Source organism: Propithecus coquereli, unplaced genomic scaffold (genome assembly GCF_000956105.1).
Source record: "Propithecus coquereli isolate 6110/MARCELLA unplaced genomic scaffold, Pcoq_1.0 Scaffold104, whole genome shotgun sequence".
Lineage (NCBI taxonomy): Eukaryota > Metazoa > Chordata > Mammalia > Primates > Indriidae > Propithecus > Propithecus coquereli.
This window is the reverse complement of record NW_012134303.1, coordinates 5373194-5392397: the sequence shown is the minus strand read 5'-3', so window position 1 is coordinate 5392397 and position 19204 is coordinate 5373194. Positions and strand designations below refer to the sequence as shown.

Genomic DNA, 19204 nt, shown 5'->3' with positions numbered 1-19204 from the left:
TAGTTTTTTATTTCAGGAAACCCAAGAGGGAGGGAGAATCCCAGGTGATGCTGATTTCTAACATGTGTAATTCAATTATTCTGAGAGCAGTTATTTCACAGACTTCACTGAATACCTGCTTGAGACAGGGCTGCAGAGAGGAATAAGACATAGTCCTGATCCCAGTCTGATGACAGAACCAAATAGATTGAGTAAAATATAGCAAAGAGGAGAGAGGAAGAACTTCTGCCTGAAATTACTTGGGAGAGAGGCAGAGTTTTTGAGTGTCTTCACGAAGAACATGATGTTTGAGCAGGATTTTAAAGAATGAATAGAAGTTCGGTTTGTGGTAAATGAGAAAAGGGGATAGGAAGGCATTTTAAATAAAGGAACCAGCATCAGCAAAGGGGATAGATGTGTGGGATAGAGACAATATTAAAAATATTTAACAATAAGTGATATACAGACATCAACAAATCCAAATGGACATCCTAAGCAAACTGAACATCAGCAGTAGACAAACCGGTATGGCCATACAAGTGTACGTCACTTAATAATCAGATCCAAAAAAGACCAGAAATGTTGGCAGTCTGGCATAGCTAATGTTAATGTCATAATAATAGCTAACAGTGCATACTACAAGCCAGGCACCAGGCTTTGCATGCTTTATTTTATCAAATCCTCCAATCAAACCCTATACAGTAGATACTGTTGCCATTCCCACTTTATAGGTAAGAAAATTGGGTATCAGAGAGATAAAATTACTTCCCTAACTAAGGTCATCCAACTTGGAAATATTAGAGCTGGGATTTAAACCTATACAGGCTGATGCCAGAACTTATACTCTTAACTAAGGTATACTGCCTCAGGTAGTGGTTAGAACATAGGTTTGCCTCTTTAACACTCTGGGGATATATAAAGAGATAAAATAGATTGACATTTCCCATATAGACATTACTGTCTGGATGAGGAAATAAGACTCTTCAGCCATGCAACCTAAGAAACATTGCAAGGACTGTCTCATAGCAACACATAACACTTCCCCCAATGAATAGGACATTTAGTGAACGCTGTAGCTTTTCACTGAAACTGGAGTGCTTGGGGAAGAAATGAAACTTGGACTTGGCCTTGAGAAGTATGCAATAGTAGGAAGAATATGGCATTATGGACAGAAGTGCTAGCATCCATTTGCTAGCTGTGTGACCCAGGTCAAAGTAATTTCCTTCAGTGTTCTCATCTATAAAATGGGTGACATGTATTAGACCAGTGACTCTTAACAGAAGTATTTATTCCCTAGGAGGTATTTTAGAAATTGTGAAGCCATTTTTGGTTGTCAAAATGATGGGGTAGGCACTTACTAGGTGGGGACCAGAAATAATAGATGTTCTATACACTACAAAGAATTGTCCTGCATCTAGCCCTACATTTAGAAGACCTCTGGATATTCATGGAAGTGAAAACTGTTTATAATTATCTGAGTCTAGAACATAACCACATTTTACATATGGAAATGAATCTTTTCATGGTTTTATTATTACTGATTAGAACTACCCAGTAAATAAAAGGAAGATTGTGCTTTTTTCCCCAAACATTACCATGAGTTATTTAATATTTACCATTTCAGAGAATCACTGCACTAATAGCAATAGCATTCATGGCACTTGAGTCACCAATACCATGTCCCGGTGTCATTCCGTGTCAGAAGGCTGTCATGTTCATAATGATTCTGTGTAGAGCCATTAGCCTCTGACTACCACTTCATTACATTTGCTAATATTGCTATGCATGTGCTTTCACATACTTAAATACATATTGTTTCTTTATGAATGACTTTCCTTTTGTTATTTTTTCCTTTGCAATACAGTTAGGACATACTATGTGCTTTTCAAATTTTTGCTTACATTTTTATTATAATTTATCCCTATGAATTTCTTTTTAGGATAGCAAGAGAGAATAATAAACAATTATAATAAAAAATAATGTGCTGCTCTGATAAAGAACCACTGTATTAGATGATCTCCCAAGGCCTTTCCAGTTTTAATTTTCTGTGGGTGTAAGGAGGGTTGGATTTTGAGAGGAAGGAGAGAGCATTCCAAGGTGGGAATGACACCAGCAACATGGCCTGGTCAAGCAGGGGTGGAATGTCCCCAGACAAGCTGGGATAGGCAGAGGCTTCCTAAAGACCTGGTCTGGTCTTGTTCCCTGGAAGCCACTCCTTTATTCCTCCCTCTTCACTGTAATTGAAGACTCCTGGGGAAACTGCCAGGGCTGGCATTACAGGAAATTGCCTTGTGGTCAATGGGGCTTCTCTGGTTACTTTCCTCAGTGACAGAGGACAGTGATGGCTTCCTGTTAGTTGGGTGTCCTTGCCTCCTTGTTCTGATGCGTTCCTAAGAAACCTTAACTTCTTTACATGTCTGTGCCCCTTTAATATTTTGAAATAAAAAAAGAAACCTTAGCTTCTGCTCCTTACGTTTTTGCTCAGCTCCTGTTATTGAAATTTTTTTTCCTATCTCGTCCAGCCCCCTTGCTGCATGCTAGAGATCTGGAAACTTTTCATCTATGGTAGACCAATTTTATGGGATGCCTGAACAGACACTTGGAAGTAGGCCATAGCTTCAAATAGATGCCACTTCAACTCTGAGAACACCTGTCGAGTTCTCTCCCTTGAAAGGGATGACATTTATCATTTAATAACATGTATTTTTTTCATCTTACTAACTATGCTCATTGAAAACTACTTGGAAAATATAGAAATGTATGGGGAAACAAATACAAATTTTCCAACATTAGGCAAGGTAACAGCATAGGTGAAGATTAAATTCAGTGCTGCTCTCCCAGTTCTCTATTCTGTGCCAGCCCCCAGCTTCCTCCTCCCAGAGCATTTCTTGATCTAACCCTTATGAAAACTTGCCTGTCCTATATACCATAAAATGGAAGGCAAACTGGAAAGTGTACAATAACACTTACCATGTCAAAGGCATATTAGAGAGATAAAATATCTCATATAAGGAAGGTGTTGGGAATCTAAAATAGCAATATTTTGTCTTAGCTCTGCCATCACTACCTTATTACCGAGGTGTTGTGATGATAAAGTGTCACAGGAATGTCTAAAGAGATAAGACACCATTTGAGAAATTCGCAGTGTTCCCCAGGAATTAGGAAAAGGCACACAGTACACAGAGGCAAGAATGATTAAGTGTGAAGTAGGCTCATAAATATGCCTTTCTTTTTGGAAAAAAACAGCCAACATTAAACAAAAAAGTTGAATGATACTAAATCCATCCCAGAGATAAAGTTCTTGTTACAGATAATAGTTAGAATTTATATTTTACTTTTTCCCCAAGGTGGATAGGGTCAGAATGGCAATTTTCCTTGTTTTTGTGTCCTCATATTGAGTTTCTGGTAGACGGAGGACTTAGAAAACACTAAAACATAAGGGTTAACGTGAAGGCTTTGGAGTTAGTCATACCTGGGTCCAAATTCTAGCCCCATTCATGTGGTCATCAAACATTCTTTGAGTGCCATCCATGGTTTTAGGGATTTGGCATACACTGTTGGACAATACAGATAAGGTCACTACTTACATGGAGCTTACATTCTAGCCGGGGAAGACAGAGTGTCTCATGATTAAAAGATAACAGAGTGATATGACTGGAAGTACCTGGGGACTACCTTTGAGCAGTCAGGAATGGCCTCTCCGAAAATGGACAATTGAACCAAGACCTGGATAATGAAAAGAGGCCCCCAATAAAAAAAAATCTAGGGGAAGAACATTCCAGGAAGAAGTAACAGCTAGGGCAGAAGCCCTGAGGCAGGAAAAGGCTGGATGTTTTTAAAGAATAGAATGAACGCCCACTTGTATGATTGAAGCAGAGTGAACCAGAGAGAGTGTGAGGAGATGAGATTGGAGAGGATCAGCACATGTCAAGTCATGTGGGAGCCTTGCAGAAATTCAGCTAGTAATCATCATCATCATCATCATCATCATCATCAAGCAGAGGAGAGGGAAAAATGAAGTTGGGGAGTTTGGGGGGAACTGTACAATAACACCTGAGGAATTCAGATCTAACTGGGCGTGGGGGTGTCACTGTAAGGTTTGAATGGTGTACTGAAAATGGAGCTTGAGGAAAACAATTCTGAGAGCGGACTACAGGGTGGCCATTTTCATCTGTCACTACATTTCTAGTGCTCGAATTTCTCTCAAGTTCTCTGCTAAAGCTACTGCTTTCTCAATGAGTGCAAATCCCTAAGTCACTGGGTACCTGCTTTCTCACAAGAATATGTCTAGGGTCTACTTCCAGCTTCATGTAAAGAAATTCTCTTATACTTTGTGACTGGAATTTCTACCAATGAGGAGGTTTCTAAATCACAATTCTCAAACCAGCTACCAAACAGGATATCTGGTGAGGTATCAACCTGAACTAAAAGAATGCTGGTTTAAGATTAGTTTTTATTTCATTTGACTTGTGACATCATCATATAAGATCATTAAGGCACTCTAAATTTACTTGGTAAGGAGGAATATGGTTAAGGCTTAGGTTCCCTGGGGCAACATTGCTTCTTGGTTTATTAACTTTTTCCTTTTTTTTTTTTTCCAATAGGGAGAGAAGAAGCCTTATGGAAAGCTATGCGGGGGCCAAGACTGCAGTGGGGGCTGTAAATGCTTTCCTGAGAAAGGAGCAAGAGTAAGTTGCTTATTTTATTGTTGAAAGACAGATAGTCACAGGGGAGCTGTTATCTGTTTTCTTTAGAATTAAACTGCTTAGAATTTACTCTTATGACCTCATGGAAGAAGCAAAGTGATGAATACCAGCTGGAAGGAGCTTTGCTAACTAATGATAGGCAGACCTAGACTGGTCAAAGTCTCTGAGCAACCAAGAAGAGGTTTCCTTCCTTACCTTGATGCCAAGGTTTCCTCAGAATTTCATCTGGAGTATTTCCAAAAGCCAATTAAGTTGTGCGGAACCAGATTGTGGTGATGTTTGTAGATGTGTGCACATTTTCATAACTCATTTATACCCACTTGATTCTTCCCTACCACTCTGGGTAACAGGTGGTCCAATTGTTATCTACAGACTGGGAATGCGACTTATCCAAAATCATCCTGCTTGTTAGTGATAGAAACAAGAGTACAGGGTAGCCGTAAAGTCCAGAAATAGAGGCCAACTATACATAAAGAATGGTTTGTAGATACTACATTAAGCATAGGATATGTTTTAAAACATCGTGACTTATTCACTGTCTTGTCCCTCATTAGCAATGCACAGTTTAAATTGTTGTGCAAATTGCAATGAATACAGTGCATTGACACAGCATTTCCATCGATCCCTGTTTATGCATGGCCCCCAGATGATTTGTATCTCTGATTTTCACTGAATAAACCTGCATCTTTAGTATAACCCAGAAAAAGTATTCAAGGGAGTTTGATCTGTAAAAATAAATACATATATATACACAGACACACACAAATATACAAGTTGAGCATCCCTAATCCAAAAATATGAAATCTAAAATGTTCCAAAATCTAAAACTTTCTGAGTGCCAACATAACACTAAAAGGAAATGCTCACTGGAGAATTGTCAATTTCAGACTTTCAGATTAGGAATGCTAAATTGGAGAAAGAGAGAGAGAGAGAGAGAGAGAGAGAGAGAGAGAGAGAGAGAGAGAGAGTATATATATGTATGTATGTGTGTGCATGTTTCCAGAGTTTATGGCCACCCTGTAGAATTCATATCTTCCAACTTCAAGTATTGTGTTTGTGCTGTCATCACACTCAAATAAGCCTAAGAACTTACACTGTCAAAGGAAGGTAGTAGCATAAATAGGTCAACCAGACCTTCAAAAACATAGCCAAACAGGGAACACAGTGACCGTTCCACCTCCTCTTTCATTATCTTACATTTGCAGTAAAGTGAAATGTCAAACTATGCCAGAATTTGAAGGAAGAGAATAAAAAGCCATCTATTCATCAAAAGGGACAAGACCCCATTATACATTAAAGACATAGACATAGAATCATAAAATATCAGAAAGGGAAGGTAACTTAGTGAGCTTCTCATCTTATCCATTGCTTGTACAGAGGAAACAGACTCAGAAGGAAAATTACTTCTCAGGATCACATAGCAAATTGATGACAGATTCCAGGCTATTACCTGAGTCCTTTGATTTCTCACCTATTTACTTTACCCTCTTACCCACTGCTGCCTCCCAGGGAAGCCATGTTCACTGTAGCCACCAAGGCCCATGCTCTCACCTCTGAAACATTTCAGAAAAACATAATTCCGCAATAAATATATGAATGCATTCTTTTTTTTTTTTATTTTTATTTTTTATTTCAGCAAATTATGGGTGTACATACGTTTAGGTTACGTGTGTTGCCCTTGGTTCCCCCCCCCACCGAAGTCCGTGTTTCAAATATGTCCATCCTTCGGGTAGTGCGCATTGCCCTCCTTGTGTAAGCCCATTATCCAAAGTGGAGCACCACAAGAGCAGCAGAACGGGACCCATTTGTACTCACCATCAAATTGGTATTAACTAATCAACACATAAATGCACATATCAGAACATCTATTGGATGCTGGGGAAGGGGGAGGGTGGTGGGTGGAGGGGGGAAGAGGGAGGAGGGGAGGGGTATGTGTATACACAATGAATGCATTCTTAAATAACATGCAAGTAGTACAGGCAAAGCAAAAGTCTCCCTTGATGTTCTCTCAGTACCACTATTGTCTTTCTTGTCTTTTTCTGTGCGTAATCAGAGATGTATACACACATCTATAAAAATAGTTTCAGTTTCTGGTTTTCTTTTCTAAAATAGAATCATAAGTATATATTCTGGGTCCTTTCACAATACTTAGTATGTCCTTAAGATCTCTACTCCATAGTTTAATATAGCCATTCCTCTTTTGTTGGGTACTTGGGTTGTTTCCAAATTTTGCTGTTCTATAAAAATGGCAGTGCTACAGTGGAAATCTGTGAGCAGGCCTTCTTGTACTCATCTCTAGCATAGATATTAAGAATCAGAATGATCAGATACAATGGTAATAGACATTTTTAACTTTCAAAGGTATGGCCAAATAACCCTACAGAGTATCTTCCAGTTTACACTCCCATAAGCATTGTACAAGAGTGCCCATGTTTTTACACCCTTGCCAACACTTGATGTTTTTACTGATATGATGAATGAAAATCATCCTAATTCCCTGACTACATGTGAGTTTAAGCATCTTTTCACATATTTACTAGAAATTTGTGTTTCTTCTGTGAATTTCCTGGACATACTCTCTAACCACTTTCCTACGTGATGATTCTTTGTTGACTTACTTTACCTCTGCAAAGATACAGCAAATAAAAATGACCCTAGTGGAAGCAGATGAGATTTTAGGGTAGACACAAAGGGGTTAAACCTCTTTGGGTTGTGGGAGGGGGGAAGCAGTTAGTCAGACTCAGTAACTGGAGAACTGAGAAGAAGCTCTGGACTGTGTTGGATTGGGGAGGCTTTAGAAGTATAAAATCTTATATATCTGAACTGAGGTCAGTCCTACACCAGACAGTCATGCCTATGATGACCTCATTGTTTAACCCCTGGCTGAGATTTTTATCTTTGCAGATGGAAGGCAGTGGATTTACTTTGTAAGGAACTCTCAAACATCTGGAGCCCTAGTCTGGCTTCTCCTTTGAAAATATCTGAGTGGTTCAAGGGGTGAGGGATAGAGTAAAACAGAATATCACTGCACAGTTGTTTTTTCTTCAATATTTGAAAGATGCAAACAGACTGCACACAAACATGTTCCTAAAAATTTATTTATGAAGTATGAAGTTTCTAAGAACATTTGTTAAGTTTACTGAACTAGACTAAGCTGTATGTCATGAGTCAAGGGCAGAAGTGTCCTAATTCCCAAACAGACAAGGCCGGTGCTCGTGGGGCAAACTCTGTGAACATGTATTCTTGAAGCCACCCTCACTCTCAGGTCCCGTTTAGTCATCCTCCTTTCCCTCCTGCATTCCCAGGGCCAGACACAATTGTTTAAACTGGCCCCAGCACTATTGACCCTGCAGGACAGCCCCTCAGTACCCGTTTTGTGCAGATGTCAGAAAGATTTGAGACTGTTTTACTTAGCTGAGCAGAGGGCCCCATTTGGATTTCAAGCCTCTCCTCTCAACCTGTGAGGGGAGCAGAACATTGGGTCACCCCAGAGATGTGCTGCAGCCCTTGGCAGGACTGTCTCCGCCTTGGGGAGACATCAAGCACATCGCTTACTGGGCAGTGTGTACTTTTCCTCTGCCAAAGGCTTCTTGAACTTACTAGGACATTTACACAACACCTAGCACTCCTACAAAACTGCAGTCCAACCCTTTCTGGCTGAAGCTATCTCAAACTGACTTCTAGAAGGTATGCCCTGCCTGGTAAAAACGCTTGCTTAATACTAATGCACTGCTTTGTACTTTCTAAAACATCTTCTCTCAGGAGCTGTATTATTGTCTGTATGCAACAAATAAAGAAACTGATAAGTGACTTGCCCAAGGTCACTAGCCTGTTAGTGGCCTAACCTTATTTAGCCCATTTAGGAGAAGGACAACTTTAAAAAATAACATGCCTCATAGTTTTAAATAAACGGTTTTTTTCCCCCGGTCATGTAGATTTGGATTTAGTATTTGACTTTCAGTTTTCTTTCTTGGGGGTAGGTTTTTTATCTGGAAGAGCCATTCTTTTGAGTTGTTCTCTTCCCTGGCATTTTTTCCCCTGCCATTTGATTGAACAAAACATTTTATGTTGACATTTCCATCCCTTCCCCTTTTGCCCTACTGGATTTAATAGGTGTCTCTGCATTTTATTCCATCAGTGTGTGTTTGTCTGAAGTTGGAGGCAGGAGGAGGGGGCTGTTCGTTTTGTTCTGAACCTAGTATTCCTTAATACTATTTCAGAGTTTTCTGTATTTTAACAGCATTCTGGTGTTTATATACAACATGGTGAGCTCCTAATTATCCATTCCATCTAAAGGAGCATTATCACAGATAATTCAAAACCACAGGGAATGTTTGGATTCTCCTCTAGGTAAGGGCTGTTTGCCCCCCATTTTATGGCTTGGGAACCTGTGTCCTAGCTTACAGTTTATGAGGCTAGCCTAAGTTTCATGTGAAACTGAGACCAGGTTTCTTAATTCCTTATCTCCTGCCTGCATCCTGCTGTTTCTCTGCCACAAAATGTGTTTCCCATGAATTCCAGAACCCAGATGCATTAACAACTAGTCCTTCAATTTATTCTCCTCCTGCAAACATCTGGTGTTCCCTGTGTCAGCTGACTGGTACCACGGCTACCAAGAGGCCTTTCCATTTTCTCCTGAGTTAGGCAATTGCTATGTACATCTTTCCCTCCTTCCTCTGCAACACCCCCACACCCCTGCCCCGACCAGCCACTACTACACATAACCAATGTCCTTATTTTCTACTGCTCCTTAGTGAAAGCTCGTATTGCACATGACCTCCTTGGGTGGCCAGGTCTTGCTCCAGATGCCTGTACTTAAATTTCATGCCTTCATTGCCCACTCACTTCTCAGCCCTCTGTGGGCTGACCTCACTGCTGACACTAGTCACCACTAACCTGCTATTGCCAAATCCAAGGAACATTTTTTATTCCTTACCTTCCTTGTTGTTTCTATAGCACAAGATACCTTCTCTCCTGAAACTCTCTTTTCCCTTAGATTTCATGCTATCCTCTCCTAGTTCTTTTCCTGCTTTGATTGGGATCCCCCAGGGTTCTGTCCTCATCCCACTTTTCTTCGCACTCTAGGCCTATCCCGGCATCGGTTCATATACTTCAGGTATTTAAGCCGCCACCCATACAATGATAATATTAAACCTCTAGCTCTAGCTCAGATCTTTCTCTTTAGTTTCAGGTCAGTATTGTCAATTTCCTACTGGATATCTGTGCTTGGATTTTCACTGGCACCATAAATGTGTCTCATACAGAACTGAATCAGCAACCCCCACAGATATGCTCCTTCCTAATTCTATGTATGTCTTTCTCATCACAACAAATGGCATCATCAAGCACTGAGCTACTCAAGCCAGAAACTTGGAAGTCATTCTTGTCTTCTCTTTCCCTTCCCCACTACCACATCCAGTCCATCATCAAGTCCTGTCCGTTTGTCTTCCAAAATCTAGTTCAAATCCATCTACTTTTTTCCATACCCATTTCTCTAATCCAAGTCTGTATCATTTATTGCCTGAATTAGCACAACAGCCTTGAGACTGGTCTCTCAGTCTCTGATCTTACTCTCTCCCATCCATTTGCCACTCTCCTGCCATAATCTTTCCAAAAACATAAATATCATCATGATACTCTTGCTTAAAATCTTTCAATGGCTCCTTATAGATTTCACAATAAAATCTTAACTCTAGAAAGCTTACAAAGTCCTTCTTGACCTGACCCTTGACTACCTCTCCAACATTATCTCTCATCACTAGGAACTTTTCCCCCTTCAGAAAACAAAACAAGACAATTTTTTAAAAAAAAATCTATATTCATTGAATTATTTACAGTTCTCAGAAGCTGCTATCTTGTTTAATGTGTTGCAGGTTTTATACCTGCTACTCCCTTTATGTGTACTATTCCTTCTACTAGCTCTACCCTTTCTCTGCTGACTTGCTTCTATTTATCCATCCTTTAAAACTGAGCATAGGTTTCTCTTCATGAACCTTTCCACTGTATGCAAGGCTGGGGTTATCTACTCTTATCATCATTCCTCTCATGCTCAGTTACAGTAGTATATTTACTTGTCTGCTCTCCACTGTTTTATGAACGACTAACGGGCAGAGACTGAGTCTTCTTAGACCCTGCAGGATTAATAGGCACTACAAACTGTTTCAGGAAAGACTGACCAACTGACCAAGCAATTTTGCATGGGTGTGCTTCCAGCCTTACTCTCCACATCCAGGATTAACTGTTAGGTCGCTGTGAAGCCCATGGAAGTCTCCTGTCATGGGAGGAATCACTGTTGCTAAAAGAAGGCAAAGACAGGTTCCCCATGGAATTTCACTCTTAAACATTTGGGGATAAAGGGGGGTTTTCACTTTTTACTCCACATATATTTATAACTTGGAATTTTATAAGAATATCTCCATGCATTTCTTCCATAAAAATAAAATAAATAGAACTTTGCAATCTTTAAAAAAAGAAGAAGGCAAAGAGCCAGGGCAGTCATTTCTACATCTATTTTAGATCCTGGATCCTGTTAGCTGTAAGGGTCACACACTCTGATTTCTACAGTTTGCTCTGGGATTCTGCTCCTCCTAACTCCTCTTGAGTTTTTAACCCTGGCCTCTTCTTTTGCCTAATTGCTTCTTACTCTGTATCTACCAATGCAAGGGACTTGGCAAAATGCTTTTGTTGTACTATCAGCAATTGATTCTTCCTCCAAGATAAGGGCATTAATGAATAATTGTGAGTCAAAGGTAATCCCTTACTTTCTTTTTGACATAGACTCTCTCCTCCTTTCCACTAAACCTTTAGCTTAAAGCCTCTTGACCTTGTGCAAAATTGATGGTCTTGAGTTTTCCTTGTTCCTCTTCCTTGTGGGAGGAGGGAAGTAGCTGCTGAGCAGAGATGTAGCCACTGGGTGGCAGTAGCGAGGGAGGTAGAAAATCAAGGGTCCTTGTATATTTAAATATAGTTATTTAGGTCCAAGATAATTGATGATAATGTTAAAACTTAAGTGTCTCTGCATTGAATCAAGATGCAGTCGTGGTACTGCAGATGTTCATGGTTATCTTAATCACTTCTTTGATCATATTGGGACATTATGGGATTTATGGGATATGTTATATGTACTAGTGAGGGAAGCCTCTGCTAGACAAGAGCCAAAGAGCTGGAGGAGGAGATAAATAAATACGCAGCTGTGGAGTAAAGAGTACTGCTTTAGCTATCCAGAGACCTAAGTGTCATGCCTGAGCTTTGCCAACTGGATGACTTTGGGTTGGTGCTTTCCCCTTTCTCGGGATCTCAGTTTGCCCTGAAGTAAAACGAAGGATTTGGGCTGTGTGCTCCAAGGACCCACCAGCTCTGATGATCTAGGTCAGATACCATGTTACTGTACCCTGACGGTTCCTTGCCCCCAGTGTGTCTTATCATGCTTTCTAGTGTTGCAGTGAGATATGGAAGGTGATGTTTGACAATGTTCCACCTTCTAAATGGTGCCTTGGCAGCTGCCTCAGATGTAACTCACTTGCTGTGGCTTCTTTTCTGCTGTTGCTAGAAGCTCCTGACAGCTGAAGTTGTGCTCCTGCAGGAATATGCAGTCCTCCCCCTCCTTGGTCATCTGGATGGTGTGATTTGAAGAGTCACAGGAATTTCTCTTCACCAAAACCCCACAATATCTTCCCTGCCTTGTGTAGTAATCATTCTGCTTGCACTTCTAGCTTTAGAAACCCACTCTTTAGGTGAAACATTGCCCTGTCCTTTCATTGCTTGACTATATTGCATATGCCTCTCTGATGAGAGGGGGCAGGCTCACCCTGCATGTCTGTGTGCACAAATCATACATTTTTAGGGACTGTTAGTTTTCTTTGTGCTGGCCCTGCTAATCCATATGCCAGAGACACTGGATATCAAGACATGGGGTGAGCATCCTGTATGGCAACATGTGACATATTCTCTCCTCCTAGTCTGCCCATTTTCTCCTTTGTCAGCTATTTACCCCTTTTTTCTCCTTGTTCTTCTCTTTCCTCCCTAGTCTCTAACTTCTTTTTTTCTTCCCTCCCTCTTGCTCTCACATTTCTAGCTCTCCATCCCTCATTCCTGTTTTCCCCACGATGGCCTCCTCACTCAGTTTCTCCCTTCTGCCTTTAGTTGCCTGGGATTGCTGCCTGTGTCCACCTGTCTTTGGCTCCAGTTCCTATTTTTTGTCGTTTATCAGCAGACATGAAAACTACAGCAGCAGGATATCAGGGAAGAGTTACTGTGATGTACTTTACAGAAGCATCCCACTTATCCAGAGATTCTAAATCTCAGAGTCTAAATCAGTGGTCTCTAAATTTGGGGATGGGGGGAAACAGGGCATGCAAGTCAATCCTTTGGGTGTAAAAGAAAATATTAGAACTTCTATTTACATTTAAATTGAGAAAAACTAGAAAGAAATTAAGATTTGGATTAAATAATTTATGTAAAGTGCTTAAAATTATGTGGTTCACTAAATACAGTATATTAGCTATTATTATTACTATTATTATGCCTGTCAAATATGTAATACATGTATTGTCACCGACACTCTCATCAGGCGAGTCTGTCCTCAGCTTTCCTGTTCCATGTGCTCTGTAAGGTATCCTGAGGGAAGAGTCGGGGCCCCACAGATGGAAGGGGTGACCTTGGAGCCCTCACTTTTTGTTCCTGTATGTATACCAGAGATACTGCTGTTTCCTTGGACCCCGTTAAGTGGATTTATGTATTATATTATCTAACTACATTAACCCTCACAAAATGGACAAGTGGCTTAAGAAGATTCCTACAAATAAACCATGTATTAGAGATAATACTAATAATGTAAGCACGTGAAAATTGCAGCACTCACACTTCTACTCCCAAAATGAGTTTTTCATCAGCCTCCTTGTGAGATAAAAACCACAACAATCTAATTATACCTGACAGGTCAGCAAAAAAGTAGTGTAAGAATAATTAAGACTATATGAAATATGTATTTATATCAATTTTCAATAATGAAAGATCTTGCCCTAAGTATATATTGCACCTTGAAATATTAGCTAATAATGTAATAAAGATGTCACAATTAACAAGATATTTAACATGGTATTTATTTCATCTTTATCACATCCTTTTACATTTTCTATTTATTGTGTGTTTAATTTTACATATATAGTTATCATTTATGTATAGATAGAGGAAGCGAGTGGGACATATATATGATTTATATAATTGTTAATAATATATTGTCTAAATACATATGTACTGAGGAAGCATGCTCAAAGTTTTTTTTAACTGAAAAATGGTGTGCAATCAGAAGGATTTGGAGACCACTGGCCTAGACCATACTTAAAATAGATGGGGACCCACAAGCAGGGGCAAAAGAATTCTGGTTAAGAGAAAAATAACTGTCACAAAGTCTCTTGCTCTTTCCTTATAGAATAGTCATACAACGAACTTTAGAGCCTCACTATGACAACTGCACATAAAATAAAGCGTTGGGGATCTCAGGAGTTGGGAGAAGTGAGACAGCAAAAGAACTTTTAAAAGTATAAAATCACAATCCTGGGAAGCTGGATCCAGCCCCCCAAGTGGTACGTCATAGGTTACAAAAGCCTTTGCCAGCATGTCTGTGAATACTCTTTCCATCACTTTAGTTATGAAGAAGCTTAGAAAAAAGTTTCAGAGAGGTTAATTGACTGTCCCAAGGTCCTTTGTAAGTGGCATAGCTGAGATTTGAACCAAGTACTCCATCCCCCGGCTCAGTGTTCTTTTTTATTATTATTATTATTATTTTATTTTTTTAATTTCAACATATTATAGGGGTACAGATGTTTAGGTTACATATGTTGCCCTTGCCCCCCCCCAAGTCAGTGTTCTTTCCACCATGTCAAATGATCTCTGAAGCCTGTGGCTAAAATCAGCTGAGCTCCCTGCATTACTCACTGTGGGTGGATTATTGTGATTGGAGAAATACCTGGAATTGAGAAAATTTGCTAAGAAGACATACACCAGATATCAAAAAATTAATTGCCCTAATTCCTCTGCCCCAGTGATAGTAAGTCCTGACTGCATATATAACATCTGTTTATATCCTTGTCTAGGTTTTAAAATATTTCTCTAATATCCCTGTTTTTTAAAGGTTAAAGGAATGAATCGCAAGCTTAAGGAAAGCCTGATTTTCATCTGTGATTACAAGTTTTGTGAGGAGTTGCATCAATTTTTACAGCTCTAATGTGTGTTTGTCCCTTTATGTAGGCCACTCACTATATGGAAGTTCACCACAATGGAGTTAGAAAAGTGTGGAGATGAAATTACCAAGTACACATCAGGGAAGTAATTTGGTGTCTACTTTGAGAAGACTTGCATTAATGGAAGTCTTCCAAGAATGTTTAACAAAATTAATTGCAAAGCATCTCTCTTAAACTATAGTAGAAGTCAATGGGAAAATGTGCATTGCTTTGCAGAAATTTGCTTCACTGTCATCTTTTCAAAAGAGCTTTTATTTTAACAGATGAGGCACATGGCCAGTTATTTAATGACCACCTTTACTTTTAGAGGTGGAAGTCCTAGGCTATGTTCTGTATTTTATTTTTTCTCATTATGTTGTGTGAAGTTCAAGCCCACTAAACAAACATTTAAGAAACTACTCTGGGGACTGAATTTTGGTACAGGCACTGTGGGGAATAGAAACGTATTATAAGAACCAGGCCACTACTTAGAGAAACTACACACACACACACACACACACACACACACACACACAAACACACAAACACAAACACACAGAGACACGCACATGCACGTCAGTGCTTAACTACCCAGTACTGCATCTGATTAAAAGTCTGAATGGCAGATCATAAAACCTCAAAAGGAGAGAATGGTAGAGTCTGAAGTGATTAAGCAAACTCTTTTTAAAAGTGTTATGACAAAAATGTTTCTTTAGGAAGATTAATTTGGTGGGGGTTTTGCAGGTGATTGGAGTGAGAGACATGATAGGCAGATACTATGCTCCCTGTTTTAGAGATTAAGTGGCATGTCCAAAATCCCTAGCACAACAGAATGGGAAGTTTGCATTTTCTGCTGCTCAGATGCTTCTGTCTTTCTTTAAATGATTTTCTCTATCCCTGAACATACACACACACACACACACACACACACACACACGCACACACACACACCCCTCTAAACTAATGATTTTATGATGGGGGCTTGTTTTCACTTTAGATGGATGTATTACCTTTTTAATTCTTTTAATTAGCTGGAAGATGATGCTAGTTCCTCTCCCTCACATTTCTCTAACCAATGGAAACCAGTGTTTCCATTGGTTAGTCTCTATTGAATCCACTTGAAAATTAATTCATCCTAAAACTAAGTAGAATCAGAACTACTAACACGATCCTGTCTTGATTCCAGAGGTAGAACTGTGAGATGCTTTTCTCCGTGGGATGCTGAAAGCTCTTGCAATTACTGTGATCCCAGGGAGAAAGACCAACTCAATGGGTTCTGAAAGTTTCAACATCTCTTTCCTACTCAACAAATTTTGTTGTGGGGGTTATGGGTTTGGGGAATGATGAAAGAAGGAACTCATTGTTTCATACAAGACAGATTTATAAGCTTGGTAAGTGGAAAAATCTGCAAAGTACTTTAGAATTGTGCCCTTATCCTGAATTACCAGCTGTGACCATGGCAAGCTCATACTGTGGACTTAGCTAAACACTTGCTTTGCTATGACAGCTTTTACACCTTTTATCCTCAGCTTTATAAGCTTAGTTTTACTCTTTAATTTTTGAAGACCTAAAGGAAAAAAATGCTTATTTCTTTGGCCCCCAGGGAGATTAATGTATATGTTTGGTTATCATCCATATCAAAGAAACTATGGTCTCTGTCCCTGTACATGTCTTTGCTAGTTCAAGTAAATTGTAGTGACTTGGCATTCCATTGCTTTAGTTGGGTTCCCTCTCAGAGCTGACGTGAGTCAGTGATTGCTGCCCCCTTCACATATGGTTGGGGGAATGCCAATATAGCTATGAGCAAAAGGAGGGAGCTGTAGAGAAACGAACTGGGGCCCAGAGCAGAATGACGGGTAACCAGGGTTCAGAAGCCAGGTTTCCCCAGAGAGAAACAAAAAGAAAGCAAACAAAAGGAAGAGACAGGTCTAAACAGGCTCCCCAGACAGGGCCCCTTTGCTGTAAGAACAGAGCCTTAAACTTCACAAAGCTCAGGGAGGGAAGGGAGCCAGGGGTTAAACATGGCCTTTGCAATTCAGTTGAAGAATTATTAACTTAGCATACATAGAGAGAAATGCCAGGCATATATAGAACAATATTCATTACTCTTAAAACCCATTCAGACACTCCATGAACTCAGAAATGTACTTAAACCTGTATATCCACATAGATACTAATATTGACCCCCACAAACCACAAACGTACCACAAAGGCACAGATAAGAAACAGAGGTTCAGCAGCAGGAAGGCACACAAAACCACAGAGGTTGGTTTCTGAGGCAAGTGGCAGAGTTTAGTGACCTGATGTAATCTTTTATGGGAACTGGGGGCTCATGGCTCCAGTGATTGGTACCAGAGTAGTAAATTATCTTCTCTTTGAGTTTTGCTTTTTAAATCAAGTGCTAACCAAGCTCCAGCTCTGACAGCAAAATGGAAGCCTATCTCCCCACCCCCACCCCTACACCACATAAAAGGAGAAGCAAGACTTGAAGGCCTCCAAGATCCCTTGGCAGAGTGTGTAATGTCCCAGGACCCTCTGCCCCCACCGTTCATTCACAGAACCAGAAGGGCACCTTAGGGATCATCCAGTCCAACCCTTTCATCTTACATGTGGGGAAAGTAGGGCCCACAGTGGGGAAGAAACTTAAACTCTGAGGAGTGTTTAAAAACTTCTTTCCTTGATTGGTATGTGTGTGTAGGTGGGGGAGAGAGGGAGGAGGAGGGAGGGGGAGAGAGAGAGATGGGGTGGTATGGAGAGGTGGGAAAGAAAGTTGAGAAGAGAACAGAAGAGAGGTATTGAGAGACTATTAATATATGCAAGCCTGAGCCAAGGAACTTGTGAGCAGGAATGCATACTGGAAGGCAAATTAAAAAATCTTTGAGTCTAACTTGCCCTTACTCTAGTGGACAGATATTCTCCCCACTTCCCAGGGGCACACAGGTACCCAGAAATGCTACGGTAGGGAAATTTGCCATCTTGGGAGTGCAAATAAGAACAGTGATTGAAAGGATGGATTCTGCAGTCAGACTAATCTTTTAAGCCCTGGCTCTATCATTTACTAGATGTGTGATCTTTACCCATTGGTTCTCAACCAGGAGTAATATTGCCCACCCCCCAAACATTTTTGGATGACACAACTGGTGGGGTGCTACTGGCATCTAGTGGGTAGAGGACAGGAATGCTGCTAAAACATCCTACAATGCACAAGATAGCCCCCCACAACACAGAATTATTTTTAGGTCATTAAATATGAAATGTCTGATTTTGAGTCAAAAGTTTAGTTTATTATATCTCAAACAAGAAGCAGTACAGTTAATCAAAGTATGCACCTAAACTATGGACACAGTTTTGCCATCTTAATGGTAGGTTGTTTATGCCCGCGGCAAAGAGGCCTGGAGAGTGAGTGGTGATGAAATCACAAAAGGCAGTTTCCACAACTTGTTGAGAATTGAATATTTTTCCTAGCAAGAAGTGGTCCAAAGCCGGAAAAAGTGGAGTCAGTTGGTATAAGGTCTGTTGAATACGGTGGATGACAGAGAGTTTCCAAATCCATCTTCTGTAGTTTGAGCAGCGTTGTTTGTGTGATATGTGGTCGAGCATTGTCTTGCAAGAGGATTGGCCTGTCTCTGTTGACCAATCTCGGCTGCTTAATCGCAACCATCCTCATCATTTCATCCAACTGGGTGTAGTAGACATCCACTGTAATCGACTGACCAGGTTTCATGAAGCTGTAGTGAATAATACCAGCGCTGGACCACCAAACAGACACCATTAGCTTTTTTTGATGAATATTCAGTTCTGGACTGTGTTTCAGCACTTCATCTTTATGCAGCCATTGTGCCAAATGCTTGTGATTGTCAATAAGAATCCATTTTTCATTACATATAGCAATACAGTGAAGAAATGGTTCACTTTTATGTCGTGACAGCAAAGAAAGGCAAGCTTTGAGATGATTTCTCTTCTGATGCTCATTTAATTCATGCGGAACCCATCTATCCAGCTTCTTTGCCTTGCCCATTTGTTTCAAATAGTCCAATATTGTTGAAATAGTAATGTCAAACCTTGCTGCTAATTCACAGGTAGGTTGAGATGGATTCGCTTCCACTACAGCTTTCAGCTCACCATTATCCATCTTGGTCTCAGGTCCCCCACGTGGCTCATTTTCAAGATTAAAATCACCAGAACGGAACTTCTCAAACCATCAATGTACTGTGCATCCATTAGCTACATCCTTCCCAAACATTTCATTGATATTTTGAGTTTTCTGCACCGCATTGGTTCCATGATGGAACTCATATT

General features: G+C 40.2%; 1 protein-coding gene across 1 annotated transcript in view; it reads left to right on the top strand.

The window, feature by feature from the left end:
- COL4A6 (collagen, type IV, alpha 6) overlaps positions 1-19204 on the top strand; it is a 289911-nt gene that overhangs the window by 135289 nt on the left and 135418 nt on the right. Inside the window, exon 3 of the mRNA XM_012644755.1 lies at positions 4584-4667. Within this exon, the coding sequence (XP_012500209.1) occupies positions 4584-4667 (84 nt within the window). The remainder of the gene's footprint in view (positions 1-4583; positions 4668-19204) is intronic.